Raw genomic sequence first — 22578 nt, forward strand, 5'->3', positions numbered from 1 at the left:
GGGGCCGGGGGCGCAGCTCCAGCCCCAGGGGGACACAAATCCGGACAGTGCCGGCTCCACGCAACGCGCTGGCGTCCACAACCCCCCCTGGGGCGCCCCCAAGCCCTGCGATGGCTGCCGAGTGGCGCCCAGAGACACCCCCCACCCAAAGGACAGGGGCCCGCGCCCTCCCTCCCCCAACGGCTTGCTGCCTCACAGGGGCAGGTTGGTCGCGTCGCAGGGGCCGCTGGGAGTTGTAGTTCTCGGCTGCTCCCCTCTCCCGGCTCTCCCTGGAGCATGAGGCCCGGCCGGACTACAGCCCCCAGCATGCCCTGGGCAGGAGCCGAGTGTCACACCGAGATGATGTCACAGCGGGCGACCCACACACACAGATTCGGAGATCCTAGCCTCCCTATTTCCCTGGACATGTCCGCCTTTTTGGCAATTCCCCCCGGACGGGGATTTGGGGACCAAAAAGCCGGACATGTCCGGGGAAATCAGGACGTATGGTAACCCTAGTTATGATACTGTGGTAATCCCAGTTCCTGTAGCGATCCCTGTGGGGGATCACTTAGTTTTGTGGGAAAGTATTGCTTTAACACTTTTCAGTGTTTTGCTTTTTAACACTTGTTTTGTTCTTGTAACATTAACCTTTTGAGGTACATGTAAGAGGACCCTAATTCTGCATTTCTTGGTTTGCCAATGTTGGAATTTTGGGAATTAGGCTCATATTCTGGAAAATCATGAGTACAGGGCAGTGCTGAGTACCTATTACTTTATCTGTATGTTAACTAACTGTTTTGCATGTGAATAAAAATATATCTGAGGTGGTCATGGGAATTTTAGTTTTACAGCTTTATGCTTCAGAATTTCCTTTTTGAATTCATGTTTCAGGTGTATTCTTGTAAGTAAGCTTAATTCACACACTGTTTCCCTGTATTGATTTCAGAGTGTATCCTGGAAACATCTTTGTATATAAACTGTAAGAATGTTTTGAGATGGATGTAAATGTTGTTTTTTCAAAACACACTTGCTGCTTTGTTTAATAGGCGAGCAGGGAAGCTTTAGCCATGGATCTGTTATTGATGGAAGATTTGAAGGATTTATCCAGACTCACAGTGGCACCTTTTACGTTGAGCCAGCAGAGAGATATATTAAGGACAGAACCCTACCATTTCACTCTGTCATTTATCATGAAGATGATATCAGTAAGTACTCCCACTCTGTGCTGTAGACAAAGAGAAAACGTTTTGATTAAATGTAAAACTGCCTAAGCCATTGGTAAGTTTCAAACTGAGGGGTCTACGGAGACAAATATTCCAAGATTCTCATTATCATACAACAGTACAAGTCATGATGTTCTGAAGTGATCCATGTGCAGGTATGGTATGAAAGGAGTCTAGTGTAGGCACAAACCTTACCCCACTTCAAACTTTTTTTTTTTTTTTTTATTCATTCACTACTTGGCCTCTTGGACTAGCCCTCTAGCTGCCAGACTAGTGGAGTGGAGTACTAGTGGAGATCTTTCCTGCAAAGTTAACATAAAGCCTTCCCTTGAGCTCGTTAAAATGTCACATACTGGCCATGATGCTTTCTTGTGAAGTTCTGTGGTATCCAAAAGGAGGGATGAGTAATCTTAATTCACATTATATGAAGCTAGGAGCACTTTAATTATGTAAGAAAGATACCCAATTTAGCCATGTGGAAAGCAACAGCTTTCCCTGCACATATGGGTCCCAGACTCCTTCAGACTGGTACTTAAAAGGTGCAGTAACAGCTAGCATCTGGCATTCTGGGGCACAGTTCTGAGGGGAATTTTCAGTTGATGAGAAAGTGCAGAAAATGCTAGCTACAAAGGTCATAGATTGTAACGCTAGAAGGGACCATTGTAATTATCTAGTCAGACCTCCTATATAACACAGGCCCTAAGGCTTCTGTACATTTTGAATTAATTCCTGTTCAAACTAGAGCATATCTTATAGAAAACTGTCCAATTTTGATTTAAAAATTGCCAAAAATGGCGAATCCACCTCGACCTTTGGTAAGTTGTTCCAGTGGCTAATTACCCTGTTGTAAATTTACATCTTATTTCCAGTCTGAATTTGTCCAGCTTCAACTTCCAGCCTTTGTATCGTGCTGTACTCTTGTCTTCTACATTAAAGAGCCCATTATCAAAGTTTCACTTCCCACATAGGTACTTATAGACTGATCAAGTCACCCCTTATCCTTCTCTTGTTAAACTAAATAGATTGAGCTCCTTGAGTCTATTGCTGTAAGGTAAGGCATTGTTTTTTAATACTTTAATCATTCTCATGGCTCTTTTCTGAACCCTCTTCAATTTATCAACATCCTTCTTGAATTGTGGACTCCAGAACTGAACAGAGCATTCCAGTAGTGGTTGCACCAACACAATAGAGGTAATATAAGCTCCCCACTCCTACTTGAGATTTCCCGGTTGATATATCCAAAGATCACATTAGCGGCAGCCCTTTTGGACACAATGCTACACTGGGAGCTGGTGTTCAGCTGATTATCCGCCGCAATGCACATACCTTTTTCTCAGTCATGGCTTTCCAGGATAGTGTCCCCCATTCTGCAAATATGGACTATATTCTTTGATCTAAATGTGTAACTTTACATTTGGCCATATAAAATATGTTCAGCCTTACCAAGTGATCCATATTGCTTTGTAGCAGTGACCTGTCTCCTTTACCACTCCCTGAGCCTTTGTATCATCTGATTGTGCACATTAATAATAATAATGTTAAGTAGCTATAGGGCCAGGAACTGATCACTGAGACCAAACTAGAAACATCACTACTTGATGACTGTACCCTATTCACAATTAAATTTTGGGTCTGTCTACACTGTAGCTGTCTATACTGCAGCTGGAGCGCAAACTAGCACATTAAAAATAACAGCGTAGGTGTTGTAGCATGGGCTTTCAAGCTTAGTTTTGATATCAGATACTGACTCCCTATTTACTTTATTAACCAAATTTATAATCTTGTCAAAAATACATAAAGTTTTAAAAGATCGATTTTCCATAGTCCTGTGTCAATTGCTTCCTTATTTTGACAGGGATTAATGTCAGGCTGATAAGCCTATAATTACCAGGGTCATACTTGATGCATCTGAAGAAGTGAGGTTTTTACCCACGAAAGCTTATGCCCAAATAAATCTGTTAGTCTTTAATGTGCCACCAGACTCCTTGTTGTTTTTGTCAGGGTCATACTGTTAACCTTTTAAAAATATTGGTACATCAGCTTTCTTCCAGTCTTCTGGAACTTCCCCAGTGTTCCAAGAGTTATTGAAAATAGCTCCTCAGACAGCTCTGTAACAGCTCTTGTTTGCACGTTGTCCTGACCTGCTGATTTTAAAATGTCTGTCTTTAGAGCAATGGTCGCCAACTGGTCAATCCTAGAGGATCTTCTAGTCGATTGCGGTCTCTGATGGCAGCGCAGTGTGGCTGCCACTTAAGGCAGACTCCCTGCCTACCCCGGCCCCATACAGCTCCCAGAAGCGGCCACTGCAGGAGGGGGGCGGAGCAGGGGTCTCCCTCTGTGCCCTGCTCCTGCCTGCAAGCACCGCCCCTGCTCCGATTGGCCAGGTGAGCTGCGGGGGTGGTGCTTGCAGAGGGGGGCAGCGCATGGCGCCACATGCTCCCCGCCGCAGGGGCGCGTAGGCCCCTTCTGGGGGTGGTGTGAGCCCGGGGTAGGCAAGGAGCCTGCCTTAGCCTCGCTGCACCTGCTGCCCAGCGGGAGGCCGCACTCCAACCCTGAGCCCCCTCCTGGAGCCACACCCAAAGCCCCACCCTGAGCCCCCTTCTGGAGCCAGCACCCCATACCCCCTCCTGCACCCCAAGCTCCAGCCCTAATCCCCCAGCCAGAGCCAGCACCCCAACCCCCCTCCTGCCCCCTCACTCCCTCCTGCACCCCAACTCCCTGCCCCAGGTTCAGCCCAGAGCCCCCTCTCACACTGTGAACCCCTCGGCCCAGAGCCCATACCCCCTCCCGAACCCCAACCCCCTGCCCCAGCCCGGTGAAAGTGAGCGATGGGGGCCTCGGGGAAGGGGCGGGGTAGATTCTGGGTTGCCTGTGGATTCAAAAAATGATCTTGGGCGTAAAAAGGTTTGAGACCACTGCTCTAGAGGCTGCTGTTTTAATATCCTTCTGAGTTTCTGTTAAAATGGAAAGAGTTTCTTCATCATTATCTATTTAATTTTGCTTTGATTTTTCATTGATATCAGCTTAGGATAACTTCAGGACTTCTGTACATTGTAATATTTTAAAAATTAATGTATCATGTTTACTAAGACACCTCAAAACGATTCAGTGAGACACCTTCCAAAGCATACTGTCTTACGCCGTGAGGATGCGAAGTAAGTAATTTTAATTCGATCTAAGATACGTCGACTTCAGCTACACTATTCTTGTACCTGAAGTTGTGTATCTTAGATCGATCCCCCCTAGTGTAGACCAGGCCTTAGATATGTAATCTTGTTTGTGATTGTAGTTTAACAAAACAGGCTCTTAGTTCTTCTTGCTGTATAATCTATAACTGCTTCTAACTCTCATGATATAGATAGCAGCTCGTACTGGAGAAGCAACAAAAAAAAGTCTCAGTGCTATTTCAGCAGGTTGTGGGGGAGGGGAAGGACTCTTTTTGCTTTAAGATGGAATATTTTTAGTCAGCTGTGTTTGAACCTTTTGAAACGATATACTTTTAGAGCCTTTTCAGGAACCATAATGCAACATATGATTAGCATCTCAATGAAGTCTTATTCAGTAGTCAAACAAAAGTGTTTTTTTTGTAAATTGTCATCTTTATAAGAAGGCTTTTGTCGGTTACAGTGGATGTGGTGACCAGTGGAAGGCAGCCTTCTATTCATGATTTTGAACACAAAATGAATGATTTCAGATTCCTGAGCCACTCCCAGTCAAACTGTTTTATAACTCAGTGCCAATATGATGCAAATTAGTTGCATTCATTGATGGATTAGTTTTGGAAACCAGTTCTTCTACACAGTAAGGCTTTCAAAGGAACTCTTTATTTAAATATGTGAACTATATAATATGTTCTTGAGTCACATTATCAAATACAAAATGACTTGCATGTTTATTCAGGTTATTTGTGGAAGGGAAAGCCTGCTCATAAATCTTTTACAGTAAGTCATAAAGGAAGTGGAAATTTTGGTGGCCTCTTCAAGGCCTTGGAGAAGTTGTGTAACTTTTAATCGTTAAAAAAAAAAAAAAAATCCTGTACCTGTTCTGGTGAGTCCATATTTTCGTAAGGTAGCATTATTCACCATGAATAAATTTACTCAAATTTACAAATTGTGCTTTTAATTACAACTTGCATTTCTGTGCCCACTACTTGTGGTCACCATCTTGTAGATAAAAATACTTTTGAAGGTGTTATGGGAACCCAGTGTGAGTGGTTGATAGTTCAGGAAAAAAAACTACTCCTTTAATATAGGTTTAACTTATAAATAGAAGTTTTAAAATTGTTAAAGTTTTTCTTAAATCACTTTGTGAGGAACCATGTGTCTAAATCCAGTGTACTTTTAATTATTTAACCATACATTGCTTAGTTGATAGCACTGTTTACTAACAAATGGGGGAGAGGGGGAGGTGACCTGGTTTCTTGCTCTCCAGACTGATATTACACTTGGTATTCTGACAGAGTAAAAATAGATTTCTCACTTAAAACATCCCTGGTTACTAATGTCATGAACACTTCATAGCTGTTCTGCCTGCTAGTTACATGTAAAGTGTTATGGTCCTCACTAAATATTGAGGAGAGTAGGGATTTTAAAGGGATTATATGTAAGGATATGTAAAAAGTTCCCCAGTGTGGCCTCTGTTTCAAATATCTAACACAGGGGTAGGCAACCTTTCAGAAGTGGTGTGCCGAGTCTTCATTTATTCACTCTAATTTAAGGTTTCGCGTGCCGGTAATACGTTTTAACGTTTTTAGAAGGTCTCGTTCTATAAGTCTATATTATATAACTAAACTATTGTATGTAAAGTAAACAAGGTTTTCAAAATGTTTAAGAAGCGTCATTTAAAATTAAATTAAAATGCTGATCGTACGTCACCAGCCTGCTCAGCTCGCTGCCAGCCTGGGATTCTGTTCACCTAGGCCGGCAGCGGGCTGAGCAGGGCCTATGGCCGGGACCCCAGACCTGGGTGGAGGGGTTTCAGGGGTCAGGGCTGGGGGAGGGGGAGCCCGGGTGTGTGTTGGGGTGTGGGGGGTTCAGGGCAGAGGGCTGAGGGGTGTGGGGGGGTTCAAGGATCAGGACAGAGGGCTGGAGGTATGGGGGTGCAGGGCAGAGGGCTGAGGGGTGTGGGGGGGTTCAAGGGTCAGGACAGAGGACTGGGGGTATGGGGGTGCAGGGCAGAAGGCTGAGTATGTGGGGGGGGTTCAGGGCAGAGGGCTGGAGTGTGTGGGGGATGCAGGGCAGAAGGCTGGGGTGCTCGGCTCGTGGGGGTGCTCCCTGCCCTGAGCGGCTCATGCAGGGGGCTGGAAGGGATATGCCCTGTTCCACCCCCTTCCCCCAGGCTCCGTCCCTACCTCTCTCTGCCTCCTCTATGGAGCTGTGTGCATGCTGACGCTCTTCCCCCTCCCCCTCCCTCTCCCCCTCGCTAGGGCCATCAGCTGATTGGTGCAGGGACGGAGAGGAGGAGGGGCAGGAAAGCACTGCGCTGGGGGAAGAAACGGGGGAGGAGGGAAGCTTGGCTGCTGCAGAACCAAGCTTCTGCCTCCTGCCCCCGCAGGGGAGAGCGGTGGGCGGGGGGGCTGAGTGGGGCTGGGGCCCGGGACCGCGGCAGGGAGCTGCGTGCCACTCAAAATTGGCTCGCGTGCCGTAGGTTGCCGACCCCTGATCTAACACTTGTAGGAGAATAGGAAAAATAGTTTTACAATTGTTCAACTCTTTGCCCAGAAGATCATCCTAGTTACATCCAGTGCAGGTTCAGTGGAGAGGTCCAGATGCCCTTCTTGGCTTTACTGGAAAGTTGTGGTCTGGAAGAGGTGACTGAACTTGCCTTTTGGTGAAGGCACATGCTCCTCTGCTGGTCAGCTCTGCGAATGCTGGAGCTAGGATCAAGGGCTACTTCAGGACAACTGGAGAACCAGAATGGAGCTATGCTTCACACAGGAGTTTAAAAGCATCAGAGAAGCGCTGCCTAAGCCATTGTGATTCAAGGAAGCATCACTGCTTTAGCACTCACCATCACAGGTTGTTCTGGCACCTCCTCCTCATCCCCCAAGATCAGAGTAATGCCCGTACTGAAATGAATGGGCAGTCCTTGCTGCCCCGCTCCTTGCACAGCAGAAGTGTAGTGCCACTGATTTTTTTAAAGTGGATATGAGTTCTGTTTGAGGCTATATTACTCTGAATGCTAGCATAGCCACACATACTAATAATTTTTTGTTTTTGGAATGTACATATATCTATCAAAGGGATACTAATTAATCCAAACTCGTTTGGTGTCAATATTCCAATTGAACAATTAACAGCCAGCAGAAAAAGGTCCTAGAAAAGTTCTAGTCTCATCTCAGTAAATTTTCTCTAAAAAGTTGCCATCATGGGAAGGATCTTCATTTTGAGTAGCATTTGCTATAGTAAAGACAGCTTGAAAAATTCCTGACTGCAAATGTGGTGTCAGTTGTACCGGAATCTCAAGCCAGCTCCCCTTGGTAGAGATGGTAGGCACCATTAGCTAGTTAGTGTCTCGATACACTGATAATATGGCTTAGGTATGTCTGTTGTATTTGATGTCACTTTAAACCTCTTTAAGGTTGCTACTGCACAAAGGACCTCTTGTCCCCTAAAGCTTTTTGGAACATGGGACTTCAAAACCCCATATTCAGATATGAGAAACCCTAGAAAAATACTCATTTAAGGGGTCTTTACATATCTCTGAAAAGAATGCTACGGTTATAAGAAAAAACAAACCACAAACTTGTAAGTCCATTTGAGATATCAACATCTTGTATCATTCTTTTGCAAGTGAGAACTATTTGCCTAAACTGCAGGAAAGAGACTTTAGGAAATCTCTTAGCACATTCTTAGCTTCTTAAACTGCGATCTTGTTTCCTGGAAAGGCAGGTCGTTGTTGACAGATCCTACCAAACACTATTTTCATTATCTGTGCTGCTGAACAGGCCACATTGAAGGTCCTGTTGTACTGTATGAACAAGAGTCCTGATTTGGATTTGTGGTGGCCAATGAGTGGCTTTTTGTTAAGGAAGGGGTTCCTATTGCCACCCCTGCAGAGTGGCAATAAGATTGTGTGGTGATTGTGTATGTGAAATCTGCTGGTACATATGTACTGTTAGTCATCACTTTCTATTGGTCGTCACCCTTTAGGTCACTGGAAATTCAAGTCCGAAGTTTATCTTGGAGCCAGGCAACTTAGTCCAATAAAATCATCCTAAACAACCAGGATTTTTTCAAAAATTAATGCTAAAGTCAGCAATTTTAAAAATATTTGGTTTATTGCAAGCCACAGCTTAAGTCTCAGCCCCTCCTCTCTAAAAATATAAAAAATACAGAACATAAGAACACTTATGAGGAAGCTGACATGCCTAATTGAGGTAAAAAAGGTCTTGTGATGACATTGTCACTAGTTTACAGAAAGTTACCAAATCTGGTAAAAAATAGCTTAAAAGACCCTGGCAACAGCCAGCCACTGAATATTCATTTATCAGGTTACGAAGTAGCAGACGTGTTAGTCTGTATCCGCAAAAAGAACAGGAGAAGAAGAAGAAGTGAGCTGTAGCCCACGAAAGCTTATGCTGAAATAAATGTTAGTCTCTAAGGTGCCACAAGTACTCCTGTTCTTTATTCATTTATCAGTAAAGGTAAAAAATAAGTTGGAGAACTTACGACTAGTGTTGTCATTCGTCTTGTAAACAAGACAGTTTACAGTCATCTTTATATTTAGGGACTGGGCCACAAATCAAATAGCTTATCTTTGAAAGTTTTCATTTTGATAGAGAAAAATTGTGTTAAAATCTCTCAACATGAAACACATTATATAAAAACTATTTCTTAAAAGTCTGTGTGCTTCATACACTATTTCTCTCAGGTAAGGAAAGCTTGTTAGCCATATTCTTTAAAGTCATAGACAATGGATTAACAGAAATATCATATGTATTGTAAAATATTCTTGGTTTGGGTCTACAGCAAAAGTAATATTATGTGGCTTAGTAAATTTCAGTGTGTTCTAGTGTTAACTTTTCTTTTAGGGCTTAAGTATTCATCTCAAATCCTAAAATAGAAAATGAAATACTAGGTTTTTTTCTGTTCAGTCTTTTCTTTGACTGCCTACTAACTTTTTCTTCTGTGATTGTGGAAGTGTGTGTAACGTTGTGTCTGGGGTAGAAAAGGATATGGGGAGGAATATGTGGTGCATTTCAACGTGAATTATTGGTGTCTGGGTGTGTCTGTGTGTCACTTGAGAATGATCCAGGACTGCTTGCTTTGTTCTTATTCTTGCGCCCCCATCTATTCCTTCACTATCCCACCATCAGAAAATGAAATCCTCCAACAGATGATTGATTTGTATTTAAGGACCTTTAAAAGAAACATACCTTACGATAACCTTTGCCGATATTAGATTTGCAACAAAAACTAACTTGTGACCTTCATTACATCATGTGACTAAAGCTGATTATGAACATAATTGGATTTAAGGCACAGCCTATTTAAAGTTTCCCTGTAAATTCAATTCCCCTCTTTCACAAATATGCAACTGGCAGTATAAAACAATAAAACATCAGACAGACTATTGCCCAGGCTGGGTAGAAATATAAATATTGTGCACTTGTCTAGTTCAAGGGTTTTCCCATAGAACGAAATATTGCTGTTCTGAGTTGTGATATTCCATTGAAAAGAAGATGCGAGTGTTCCAGACATTTCTTGTAATGCAGCCATATTTTCCAAAGACATATGGACAATAGATCCCACAGTATTAACAGTGTATTAAACTAATGGACACTTGTTTATCAATAAAAAAGTGCTGTTTCTCAACCTAACTTTGAAAAGCAGTATTTCTTGAAACGTGCAGACTATGCAAAGCTCACTCAGCTGTTCAATAGTGCAGTAATCTTGCTGCAAATATCTAACTCAGGGACACGTTAGCTATAAGAAGATCTATGCTAATTATTAAATATAATCAAAAGGTTATTTTTACATACATATATCAGTTTAAGATTTAATTTAAAACCACAATATATACGAAATACTGTATCTTTAAAACTAGAGTTCTCTGTATGATATACTTCCATTTGACTCTAACGTTCATCTTGACTTGATCCTTTGACATCAGGAATTGGGATTTGAAAGAGAAGGCTCCCACCTTACGTTTATTTCCATGGAATAGGATGATTTATTTAATTCATTTAAAACATTCAAATAGAATTTTAATGCAAGTGGATAGAAATGTTTTTTCTTTGAAATAGCAAATTTCAAAATAGTTTTAAAATGAAGTTAAATATACAATAAATGGCAGTGGCTTGAATTTCTAGAAGGAAATCTGTAGAGGTAAGCCTTAGACACTGCAATCTTGCCTACTATGGAGTTAGCTGCTATTTAAAGAAAATGTCATTGGTTCACGCTCATTGTCTAGATAATAGCATTCCTTGTCCTAAAGGCATGTCTGTCACTGTTCACTTCCTTTTTGTGCAGACGATATTCCCATTCTTGCTTCTCCTTTTCCCATAAGGTTCCCATCTCTCTTCTCTATTCTTCCTATTTTAAAAGCCAACATTTTCTCTAAAAAGTAAATACCACTATTTGTAGCTATGAAGTGGCTACTGCACATGTAGTGGCTGCCACCTACAGTTGTACTGTACCATGTCCCTATTCTCATCTCAGGAAGCACATTTTCTCTTAAAACAGGAGCACACTGCCATCTTGCATTTCAAATTGTTGAAACAAACTACTTTTGTTTAGTCAACATTGTGTAAGGGTAAATGCTTTATTCTTTGCTTTGTAGTATCAGTGATTTATGCTCCAGAAAACAAACTAGTTTTGTGGCATTGATCTGGATTCTCTACTCTAGGGGTATGGTGCAGTTGGAAATAGACTTTGAAGTTATAACAGTTGTAGCTTAGTTTCCATTAACAATCAGATTATAGTAATTCTATATCTTGCTTTTCTCCCTCAGCTTCCCCACAAAACTTTCATTTTTTAAAGCACAGTGTGGCCATGTCTACATTAGACTTTCAGCAGCATAGCTCTATTGGTTGTGTCCCCTCAATGTGTGATCTCGTACTGACTTAGCTCTTTTGGCAAAAGCTCCAAGTGTAGATGCAGTTGTAATAGTACAGTTTTGCCAGTATCAGTTTTGCTCTGGGTGGGAGTGTAAAATAAGCTGTACCAGTAAAAGCATAGCTTTGCTGATGTAAACTGCCTCCACGCTAGGAGCACTTTGCTGGTGTAGTATACTGGTATACTTGTACTGACCAGTAAAGCACTCCTACTGTAGACATAATGTATGGTTACACTCTGCCAAAGACACTGACCAATAAGCTGTATTTACTGATACACCCAGTAAAACCAGAATGGCTCTGTAAGGTGGGAAACTGAGGCATGAGTCCACCCAATGTAGGCTTAATCGGTTTTTTTCTTTGTAAATTTCAGACAAAATCATTGTCATTTACAGTTTTTGATCATATATAACACACAATAAAATGGAACAGATAGGGGTCCAAGTTACCGAGTTCTGTTGTACCGGGAAGCTCTCCATTTCATGATGGTCATCTCAGTCTCTGGACTGGTGTTCTCCAATTTGAACCCTTGCTCACTTGGGTTTTCATACATTTTGTTCTACATCACAAAAAAGCATCCTAAATTATTTGTTAACTTAACCTTTATTTTTCTTATTTGAGTTAGAAATTTATAGGGAAGAACGTGCCCTAATGTCAGCATATTCTTATATTTTCCAAACATGGGTTTTTGGAGATTTTTTTGCTCAGTTTAGCAGTAATGCTCATAAATCATTGAAAATCCTACTGTTACAATTTGAAGTACTTATTCAGTCTAGGGCCAAGATGTTTAATTGTTCCCCAACAGCTCTGAAAGTGTTTTGAAATATTAAAGTACCATATGACTTGTAAGGTTCTTTTAATTTTGTTGTAGATGGCAGGAGAGGTTATAAAATACAACCTGTGCAACCTGTAAATATTCTACAGACTATTCAACTTGGGACACTATAGCACAATCTTCAGGCAACGTGGTCCAATTGCTGGAAAATGGGACAGGGAATTAGGACATGAATTCTTTTCCCATCGCTGCCACAGATTTTCTGTGCGACTGTGAGCAACTCACTAAATTTCTGCACCGTAGTTTTTCCTTGTACAATTCTGATAATTAGTAAGAAAATGGTTCTGCTTATGGCCTAGTTTATATAAAATATACACTTCCCATAAGAGCAAATATATATATTTGAATGTTTAATTTTAAGCTTATGTTGAGTAGTCACTAGTGATGGTTTTGTTGTTGTGTCATATTCATGTTAGTGAGACTTAAATTTGTGGGTTGATTAGAGAATAAGGTTGCTCCAATATAGTAAGAAAGTTCAGAAGTGAACTGAAGGATTGTAAAATCCAACACTTGTTACTTTACAGTAATAGAATGCCTCGAGTAGAATTTAAAAATGACCAATATTTTAAAACAAGTAATAAGATAATTTCCTCTTACCTACCAGGACCTGATTTCAAGGTCTTCCTTTCTTCAGCAAGAATTCATGACATCATTAGAGCCAAAATAATGTAAGGAATACTGCTTTAATGGCCAATGATGTCATCAGCTCTTGCAGTAGAATCAAAATCCTAAACACTCTGGTCAGGTAAATGCTTCAGTTCACTCTTGTAAAGCTTATTTTTATTGTAAAACTATCCATGTTTTAGTATTTTTTTTTTAGTATTTTATGTGTCACGATTCATTTGTGTGAAAGAAACTAAGAAAAATGAAGTTAAGTTGGTGGCTTATTGGGAATGCTTCTGGGGAAAAATTTCAGATGTTCTGTTGCATACTCAAGTTGCAATCTCTGAAGATTAGAGATTTTTCCTTGAAGTATCAAGTGAGCAATGTTGGACACTAATTGAAAATTAATCTGTCTGATACTTTCACATTTTATACATAAAAGTAAAATTTAAACAAATATTCAGAAGTTGAAAAATCAAAATAACCTAATTTTCCCCACATTTTAGAGTATCCTCATAAATACGGACCACAAGGAGGTTGTGCAGATCATTCCGTGTTTGAAAGAATGCAGAAGTACCAAATGACCGGTGTAGAGGAACCAACAGCACAGGTACAGCATCTGGTATAATGGATCGTATTGATAAAATGAAAATTAAATATTGATATTGCTCCTCTGCATGTGCCCAGTATCCCTTCACTCTTTTCCTGGCCCACCTCACCAGCCCTCCAGTCAAAGTTGCCCATACAATTTCAGAGGACTTCTCCAGCTTAACAAAAGTATCTGAAAAATCATTTTCCTGTCTTTAAATTGTTTATATTTCAAAAGGCTATTTAAATTTAGGTCCAAAAGTCTACATTCCTGAACACAGGTATAGTATAGATCCTGGTTGGTATATTATGTTCAGGTCAATGAAGATGCATATGTGCACAGGTACTTGGGTTTCAGTTGAGAATATGTTTTTGGTACAGAACGGAGGTCTGGGTAGATGTTATCTCAAGGTCTTAGTTATTTGACTATTTTTATTGACTATTGTTCCAATTACAAGTCAGACTTTGCAGATTTTAGGTGGTGTAGAAGCAAACAGTCATGTCAACCTTGGAACAGAAAAGTTAGTCACATTGAAGAGACTATTTGTTTGGTTTTTGTCTGGTGACTAGCAATTCAGCTTTAACCCACTGAAGACTAACCAGCTTCCTAAGGTTTCTTGGGAGAGGGAAGAGGGGTCGGTTCTTGAAGAGCAATCTATTGGTAACAGGCCGCAGCGGACCCAGGAGTTGCTTATGTCTGCACGTAGTTCATTTTGTTACACGTAGATTCTTTGTACTATATCCATCACTATGGAATCTGAGCACCTTCCAGGGGCAAATTGAGGAACATGAGTGGAATAGGTGTGGGGTCAAAATGAGCCTCAGAATGCCTGCAGCAGGCAATGGAAGTTTGAGTGGAAAGGCACTTAAAATTTAACCAATGTGGAGCCCTACTTCTTTAGTTCTCCTAGGATGCACAGGAGTTTAGGTGTTCCTTATGAGAACCTTGGGAGATCCACAGGAAGGAGGGGAGAATTGCCCCTTTGTGCTGTCTCTTGTAATCTTTTTAGTCTCCTAATTTCTCCCCTCACTGCCTACATATTTTAGAACGGGGTCGGCAACCTTTCAGAAATGGTGTGCTGAGTCTTCATTTATTCACTCTAATTTAAGGTTTCGCAGGCCAGTAATACATTTTAACGTTTTTAGAAGGTCTCTTTCTATAAGTCTATAATATATAACTAAACTATTGTTTTATGTAAAGTAAATAAGGTTTTTTAAATGTTTAAGAAGCTTCATTTAAAATTAAATTAAAATGCAGAGCCCCGCTCTCTCCCCCCCCCCCCGGACTGGTGGCCAGGACCCGGGCAGTGTGAGTGCCACTGAAAATCAGCTCGCATGCCGCCTTTGGCACACGTGCCATAGGTTGCCTACTCCTGTTTTAGAATGTGCACAGAGGAGGGAATCCCCTCCTAGCAATCTTAATATCTTCAGCAAAGGCAGAATACTCTTTAGTGGATATTAGGAGATGCACAGATGAGGGCTTCCACTCCTGCAGATCTCAGGAAGAAAGAAAATCATTCCAAGTCCTTTGCTCTGCCAAGTTTCATATTAGTTCTGAAAGACAAAACTTGATTATGAAACTATTAAGGCTGCAGATGCATATCTGAATGTTACCTTTCAAGAACCTTTTAGCTTAATAAAGGTTGAAAATTAGATAAGGTTGTACTCCTTAAATACAACATTGCCTTCTTTAAAAAGAACCTTCACTCCACCCTCAGTAAAAACAACAGCACAGAGCAAACTAGTACGTGAATACCATAAACTCAGTAAAACTACATGTTCATATACTGTTAGAATGAGATTACAATAATAATGTTTTTTTCTTCCATTGGATTATGCCTTAGTTTAGACTGGTTTGTGTCTCATTTTAATAAGCACTAAAATTTTCCTTCAATATATTCCACCCTATACGTTAATATATTTTTGGAGCTTTCAGTGAGGAAATCTTGTAAATACAGCTAATTACACCTGAAACAGTCTCTCTTTCCTTCATTCCCTACATATTCTGGAAAGGGCCACAAAGCAAATTGCGTTCATTTTCTGTCCTTGAAGGGTAAAACCTAGTTCAGATGCTAATGGCTTAAATTAATTTTACTGTCAACAGACCTGCTCAGATGGGATTTGCAAAGTGCTTTGTGTTTTAGGAGCCAAAGTCTTACTGAAAATCAGTGAGAATTGTGCTAAGTCACTAAGATGTTGTTGAAAATTGCACCCACGGTCCCTTATGCTACAGTACTTTCAATTTTATTTTAATTATCTTAGTTAATAAGTCAACTTGCTAAATTGAGTCTTCCAAAACTGACCGTATCCATCTCAGATTCTACCATATAATCTCTTACATTATGGATTTGCTCTAAATCTTGTCTCTAGCTAAAAACTTTCTTTCCAGTGTTAGGAATGTCCTGATCCCTAATGTGGACAGTTTCAACTGTCATGACTATTTTCAGAGCTGTCCAATAGATTTACCTTTAGTGGTTAGATGACACTCTGCTGAAAACAGCACTGGCAGCCAAAACCCTATTTACATTGTGGCTCAAGAAATTGCTAACACTAGTGCAATTAAGCCAGTGCAGATGGATCCAGTGTTGGGAGCAGCAGGACTTTTCCTCCAAAACTGCCATGTGTAGACATGACCTACTAGATGATGATGGGCTATAAATAGGGCCCTACCAAATTCACGGCCCATTTTGGTCAAATTCACAGTGATAGGATTTTTAAAATCCTAACTTTCATGATTTCAGCTATTTAAATCTGAAATTTCACGGTGTTGTAATTGTAGGGGTCCTGACCCAAAAAGGAGTGTGTGGGGGGGGAGGGTTTGCTACTGCCACCCTTACTTCTGCGCTGCTGCTGATGGCAGCTCTCCCTTCAGAGCTGGGCTCCCAACCAGCAGTCGCCGCTCTCCAGCTGCCCAGCTCTGAAGGCAGTGCTGCTTTCAGCAGCAACGCAGAAGTAAGGGTAGCATTAGCGATCTCCCTCCCCCCCGCCCCCACAACTCTTTTTTGGGTCAGGATCCCTACAATTACAACAGCTGCCGCTTGCAGGCTGCCCAGCTCCGAAGGCAGTGCAGAAGTAAGGGTGGCAATACCGCAACCCCCGTAAAATAACCTTGTGAGCGCCTCCCCATCACTCCCTTTTGGGTCAGGACCCCCAATTTGAGAAACACTGGTCTCCCCTGTGAAATCTGTATAGTATAGGGTAAAAGCACACAAAAGACTAGATTTAACGGGGGGAGACCAGATTTCACAGTCCATGACACATTTTTCATGGCCGTGAATTTGGTAGGGCCCTAGCTCGCTAAGGCAAATGTGTTAGCTATCAGTGCTCTGAATGGCAGAAATAGTGGATGCGTTATTCTGGCTGTTGTTTGGTAATACTTCATTCCACGTTCAAGCACATATTGGAGTGTTTCAGCTTGTTCAGGTTAATAACACTTCAGATCATTACTACTCTAAGAAACAACCTTTTTGTTGTGGTGAGGAAACACTTCTAGAATTGATTTTTATATCTACAAATTGGATTTTGTTGTTTATCCACCATTGCAAAGAGCTACATAGTTTTCTATTATGGTTTCCTAGGTTTTAGAAGCACAGAATTCCTGTAATACGATGGTACCAAAACTTCTCTGTTTTTGTTGGCTATATTCCAAATTACAGGGATAAGCTCACAGAGGAGTTATGAGTAAAGTGTGCTTATGAAGTAGATGACCTACTTGAAGACTAGCCTAGTTCAAGGTTTAAGAAACTTTTATATAATAAATAGGATAATATAGTTCTTAAGAATACTACACTCCTGTAAAAGGCATTAGTGTTTTTAAATGACTTAATTTTAAAAGAATATGTACAAAATTAATGCTTCATTGCTTTCTAATTTCTATATATATAGAAACCCTACAAAGAACATAACATCAATGGTCCAGAGCTTTTAAGAAAAAAACGTGCAGCTCAAGCTGAAAAAAATACTTGTCAGCTCTACATTCAGACTGATCATCTATTCTATAAGCATTATGGAACAAGGGATGCTGTGATTGCACAGGTATTTGTAAGCCTTTAGCCACTATTTCAGGAGTCTGTTCTTTTTCTCTTTAAGGGGGAATAGTCTAGACAAATGAATGCATTTTTATCATGGTGCTTTTCATGTTCAGGTCTGGATACACTTTTTCATCTGCTACTGCCATCCAGGCATTATTAAGGCAGCTTTCTCATTGACCCACCACAAGGGTACCAAGTGCCCAATGTTCAGAGGTGCTAGGCACTTGGACCTCTCTTTAATGGGAGTTGTGGATGTTTAGCACCTGTGAAAATCAGGCCCCAAGCTCATAATTTGTTAAGAAAATAGTTCCTTCTGGAGATGTCAGACTTGTATGAAAGTCTGAAAAAATGATATGTTAGCATTTCAAGAGGAAAGCTATACAATGTAAATTCTGAGCACTTTCAGTTAATGACTGTGGGTATGTCAGCAATGCACCTTGGAGCATGCCTTTTAGGCTGGGTAGACAGATCATACTAGCTCTGCTTGCGCTAACATGCTGAAGCAGTGTTGCCATAGCAGCACAGGTGGTGGCTTAGGCTAGCCACCCAAGCGCAAACCCAAGGAGTCAGGAGGACTTGGACTTGGGTGACTAGCCTGAGCCCCTCTGCCTGTCCCACAACGTCCACACTGCTGTTTTAGTGAGTCTGTCTACCTGTGCTGGGACGCGTGTTCCCAGCTGCGGTATAGACGTGTCCAGTAAGACCTACTCCTATAGCAGCAAGTTCAGTAGATGGTCAGAGAAGCAGCAGGAAGAAACTAAAAGTAGACAGTCCTCACTTATTTCAATGAATTCCTAGCCAGGAAACTTACTTTCTTGCTTCCTCTTATGTTTGCTGAAAAATCTAGGTGAAGTGTTATGTAGCTTCACAGCCCACTTTTGCATCTAATTTAATGTAGATTATTCGTTCATTAGACTGTACCGCTACAATTCATTATGGGTAATGTTTTCAGAAGTGTCCTAGTCCCATTTTCAAGAGTGAGTTAGATAATTAGGCACCTAATTGAAAGTCAGCAGGACTTAAGAGCCTATGTCTCTTTTTTTGAAAATGGGGCTTGGGCTCCTGAGTCCACAAAGGGACTTAAGCTTTGCAACACTTTTAAACTTTTAGGCGCCCAGCTGCCCAGTAGGAATCCTTAGCCCCAATTTAGGCAATGCATGGTGAGAGTTAGGTGCCTAAGAATGGGATTCGGAAAAAGGCAACAAGCTGAATGGGGTGCAGCCTAAGCTAGCCAGTAGGAAATACCAAGGAAAGGGGTGGGCTTTAGGCACTGCCACATAAAGGTAGTTAGGCATTTCCCTCCAACCCAGAGTTAGATGCCTATTTCAGCTCAGCATTCATAGCTGTGAACCCTCTCGTGGAGTTGTGCACCGGGCTTTACAGTCAACCTTTGGTCCAATGAATATCTATTTATATAAAGTGGAGCAGTTTCAACAGGAGAAATTGAGTTAAGGCACTCACCTGGAATGTGGGAGAGCTGCATTCAAGTGCTTGCTCCAAATCAGGCGGAGAGGAGATTTGAAGATGGGTCTCTCCCATCCCAAGTGAGTGCCCTAACCGTTGGACTATTGGATACACATCCACCCTTCCCATTCCCCCAAATTCCTGATCTGGTCAACCCTAGCTGTCTTTTTTTTTTCACGGATTAGATGTGCTCTGAGCACACTTAATAGATTGGGCCTCCCAGGTGAGATAGGCAGAGGAACGCTTAGTTTGAGAAGCCCACAGGTGTTTAGGTGCAAGCGAGGGCGGGCATCAAGCTGCTTTGATAGCATCAAGACTTAAGCAGTTTTGTGCAGGCCAACTGGCAGGAACTTGCGTGGGAATTTAGGTGACTTCGTTGTTAGACGCCAGCTAAGTGGGGTTTTTTGAGGATCTCATTGATCCCTAAATATTGGACATCAGCCCACTTAAAGTGGCAATTAGGCACCTAAGTCCCTTTGTCACGCTAATCCTTAAGTCACTTAGGTGCTTTTGAAAACTTTATCCTGTATTCTTAAGAAGGCAAATGGTAGTTTTTCATATTTGCTTTCTAGTAAAAATAGAATAATGTGCAGTGACAATTGACAATTAAACTTTGTCTAAAACTGTTCCAGCATATCATTCTTTAAAATAATGCAATCCTTTGAGGATACTTTTCACAGTACTTTGATGTTAGGGTGAATTAAATGGCTGTCACAAACAAATATATCATAACTGTTTCCAGTTATTTGTATTGGGTGAGTAAAGTTAATTTAGCAATAGGGGATATCTAAGATTTTTATGGTCTGAACTATGTCATTTACTTTAGATGTACACTGATTATTCATTATGGGTACTTTATTAAAAATGCCTATCACATATGAGTGAAAGTTAATTTGCACGTGAATATGCTTGCATTGAAGTTTTCTTGTGTAGCATAATACGTAGAAAACATTTTTTGACTGTAAACACTTCAGCTTGTCTCTTTCTGATTAATAGATATCCAGTCATGTTAAAGCAATTGACACAATTTACCAGTCAACAGATTTCACAGGAATCCGTAACATCAGTTTCATGGTGAAACGAATAAGAGTAAGTAATTCTGTTGTTGCAGACATATCTGTTGAATGTGAGGAATGTTTGTTTAAAAGAATTATTGTCATTTAACTATCTGCTGACTTTGATACTTTCATGTTAAAAACAGTCTGTTATAATTGTCCTCCTACCTAATTTCTTCAGTGCTCTTGCAATCTTAATATTCACATTGCCATGGCTTTCATTATAGCCTTGTGATGTTTCAGTTCAGTGTTTGACATAGTGCAATAATTTAAGGGACAGAGCTTCTCATATATTGGTTATCAGCAGTGATGGGAAAGGAAATACAGTAGAAATATAGGAGTTTACTTGGGGGCTGTTACAATATTAATTTTTTAAAACTGCTTATATTTGATGCTTTAAACCAATGGTCACTGCAGAAATTTGCTTCCTAATTTTAAAGTCCAGTTTATCCTTAAAATGGTTCTTTCATTGGTGGGGAAAATGTAGTCAGTACATTGATATAAAGAAACATCATTTAGTTGTTAAAGGGGACATGCAAAGGAGAAAACTGTTGTGCTTGTTCCCTTTTTGTTGCTTTGACATACAAAGAAGGCCTGAAATTCTATGTGTGTGATAAGTGGTGTGCTTCGAAAGTTAGAAATGTGGGTCTTTTAAACAGGGTTTGTTTATGTAGTGGGAGGAGAGGGTTAATTCCCTCCAGCACAGGTGAAACTCTGACTCTTCTTATGCAAGAAGTTAAAGTGATCTTCTTGGTCTCTTTTGGCCTTAAAATGTATTAATCTACCTTGGAAGGATATCTGACACTACAAGAGACCAACTAAAAGAGGGAGCAATTGAGAGGAAGGGATTTTAGTCTAGTGTTAAAATATAGGTTTGTTTTTTTTTTTCTTTGTAACATCTATGTAACTAATATATAAACAGCTTGGGAGAAAGGAGGTCTTTTTTTGAAGAGTCAGCACTTCAGCCTTTTCGGTTAAGGTGTGAGGTAACTCACAATACACCAGACCCCTGAAAAGTTCCTCCTGAAAAAATAGGGAAGGTCAAACCAGACTGGATCACTTGATATATCTGACTCTCTTTATTTTAAAGATAAAAGATTAAAAGGCTGCCTTTATACATTATAAAAAAGCAAAAGACCAAAGTGCAATTTTTAAAAAATCTTCCTTTTGTAAATTGCTTTTAGGCCTCCAACTTTTAGATTGTTACACATGAAATTGCTCTGTGCATAGTAGCACATATTGTTGTGTTCCGTTTAAAAAAAAAAAAAAATCTCTAATCAGCTTCTGCCTTAGTGCATGTTTGTGCTCAGAAAAATATCTTTGAGAGACTTTCACAGTACAATGAGCTGAATGGAATTTATGTATAGCCCATAATACTAAAACCTTGCTCTTAGTTTTATGTTGGAGATTTAATGTGAGCATGCAGTTTTACTCTGACACTTTTACAAATCTTTCTTGTTCTTAGCTGTATCTAAACATTCTGACCTTTGTGTGCTATGATGTAGCATGTGCCATCAGTGTATATTATAGGATATAATACAATCTTTTTGCTCCAGGAACTTGCATTTAAAGTAGATATAGTTGTCAACTGAATAACCAGATGAAAGTTAATCTCAAAAATGTAGAATTAAGGTTATAAATACACACTTTTTTTGAATTCTTGTGGATGAAGTTTGTCTTAAGGAAGCATTTGAAGGAAGAGGAAGGAGGTTGTAATTTGCCACATAAATACAGTTATGTTGTCTTATGAAACAAGTTCACTTTAGGACTCAGGATTTTCCAGATATTATGAATTGATATGTAGTGTCTATAAATCTTTAGATATTGATATTATTTGACATCAGAGTTGATAATAGGAAGTCTTTCTTAGCAAGCTTGTATTAGCCAGACAAAAATGAAATGTCTGATTCAGTATAAACTTGAATTTACTTTTAGATCAACACAACTGTTGATGAGAGAGACCCTTCCAATCCCTTCAGATTTCCTAATATTGGTGTGGAGAAGTTTCTGGAACTGAACTCTGAACAGAATCATGATGATTATTGCTTGGCCTATGTATTTACTGACCGTGATTTTGATGATGGTGTTCTTGGTCTGGCTTGGGTTGGAGCCCCTTCAGGTAATTAATCCATAACTAGAGTACTCTCTTACAGAAGTCAAGTATTTTTAAGTAGGAGAAAGGAAGAAAAGTATCAACTGTTGACTTTACTGAAATTTTTCCAACATTGTAGGTCTGATTCTTCACAGTTTGATAATGTATGATTTGAAATTATGTAAATATCAATACATCATGTGCCACTAACTACTTGAGTCATACAGATTCCCCTATTCATTGCTTTCCTTTAGAACAGCACCTTAATTCTCTGGGCAGACACTTGACCAGGTATGAGTGACCAATGAAATGAAAAAGGTGTCAGAAGTGCTTCAAATAAACTATAAGCAAGGCTCCTTGTATTATACAACACTCTACAGCCATAGAATTCACAGCTTGCCATAGATTTGTACTCCAGGATCTCTGGCTTCCTGCTCTTACGGATACAAATAACTTGGAAATCTGAACAGAGTATAAACCAATGCAGTGATGTCTGCAAAGACGCTGAAACAATATCTCTGTACTTGCCCTTCCTAGATGATTTGTCTTTAAATTTCACTGAGACTCTGACCAATTTCATTTCAGTCATGTGTCTTAATTTTCAGTGTCTAAATATTTCCTGAAAGCACTTTACTATGTCATGTCATG

The 22578-nt window shown here is 40.4% G+C and overlaps 1 protein-coding gene across 1 annotated transcript in view; it reads left to right on the top strand.

Annotated features, from left to right (window-relative positions):
* The window catches only part of ADAM10 (ADAM metallopeptidase domain 10), a 79116-nt gene that overhangs the window by 25011 nt on the left and 31527 nt on the right, over positions 1–22578 (top strand). Inside the window, exons 3-7 of the mRNA XM_026648266.1 lie at positions 1029–1187; positions 13207–13310; positions 17174–17323; positions 19780–19872; positions 21774–21957. Coding sequence (XP_026504051.1) covers positions 1029–1187; positions 13207–13310; positions 17174–17323; positions 19780–19872; positions 21774–21957 — 690 coding nt within the window. The remainder of the gene's footprint in view (positions 1–1028; positions 1188–13206; positions 13311–17173; positions 17324–19779; positions 19873–21773; positions 21958–22578) is intronic.

Source organism: Terrapene carolina, unplaced genomic scaffold, assembly GCF_002925995.2.
Source record: "Terrapene carolina triunguis isolate 2854851 unplaced genomic scaffold, T_m_triunguis-2.0 Scaffold67, whole genome shotgun sequence".
Lineage (NCBI taxonomy): Eukaryota > Metazoa > Chordata > Testudines > Emydidae > Terrapene > Terrapene triunguis.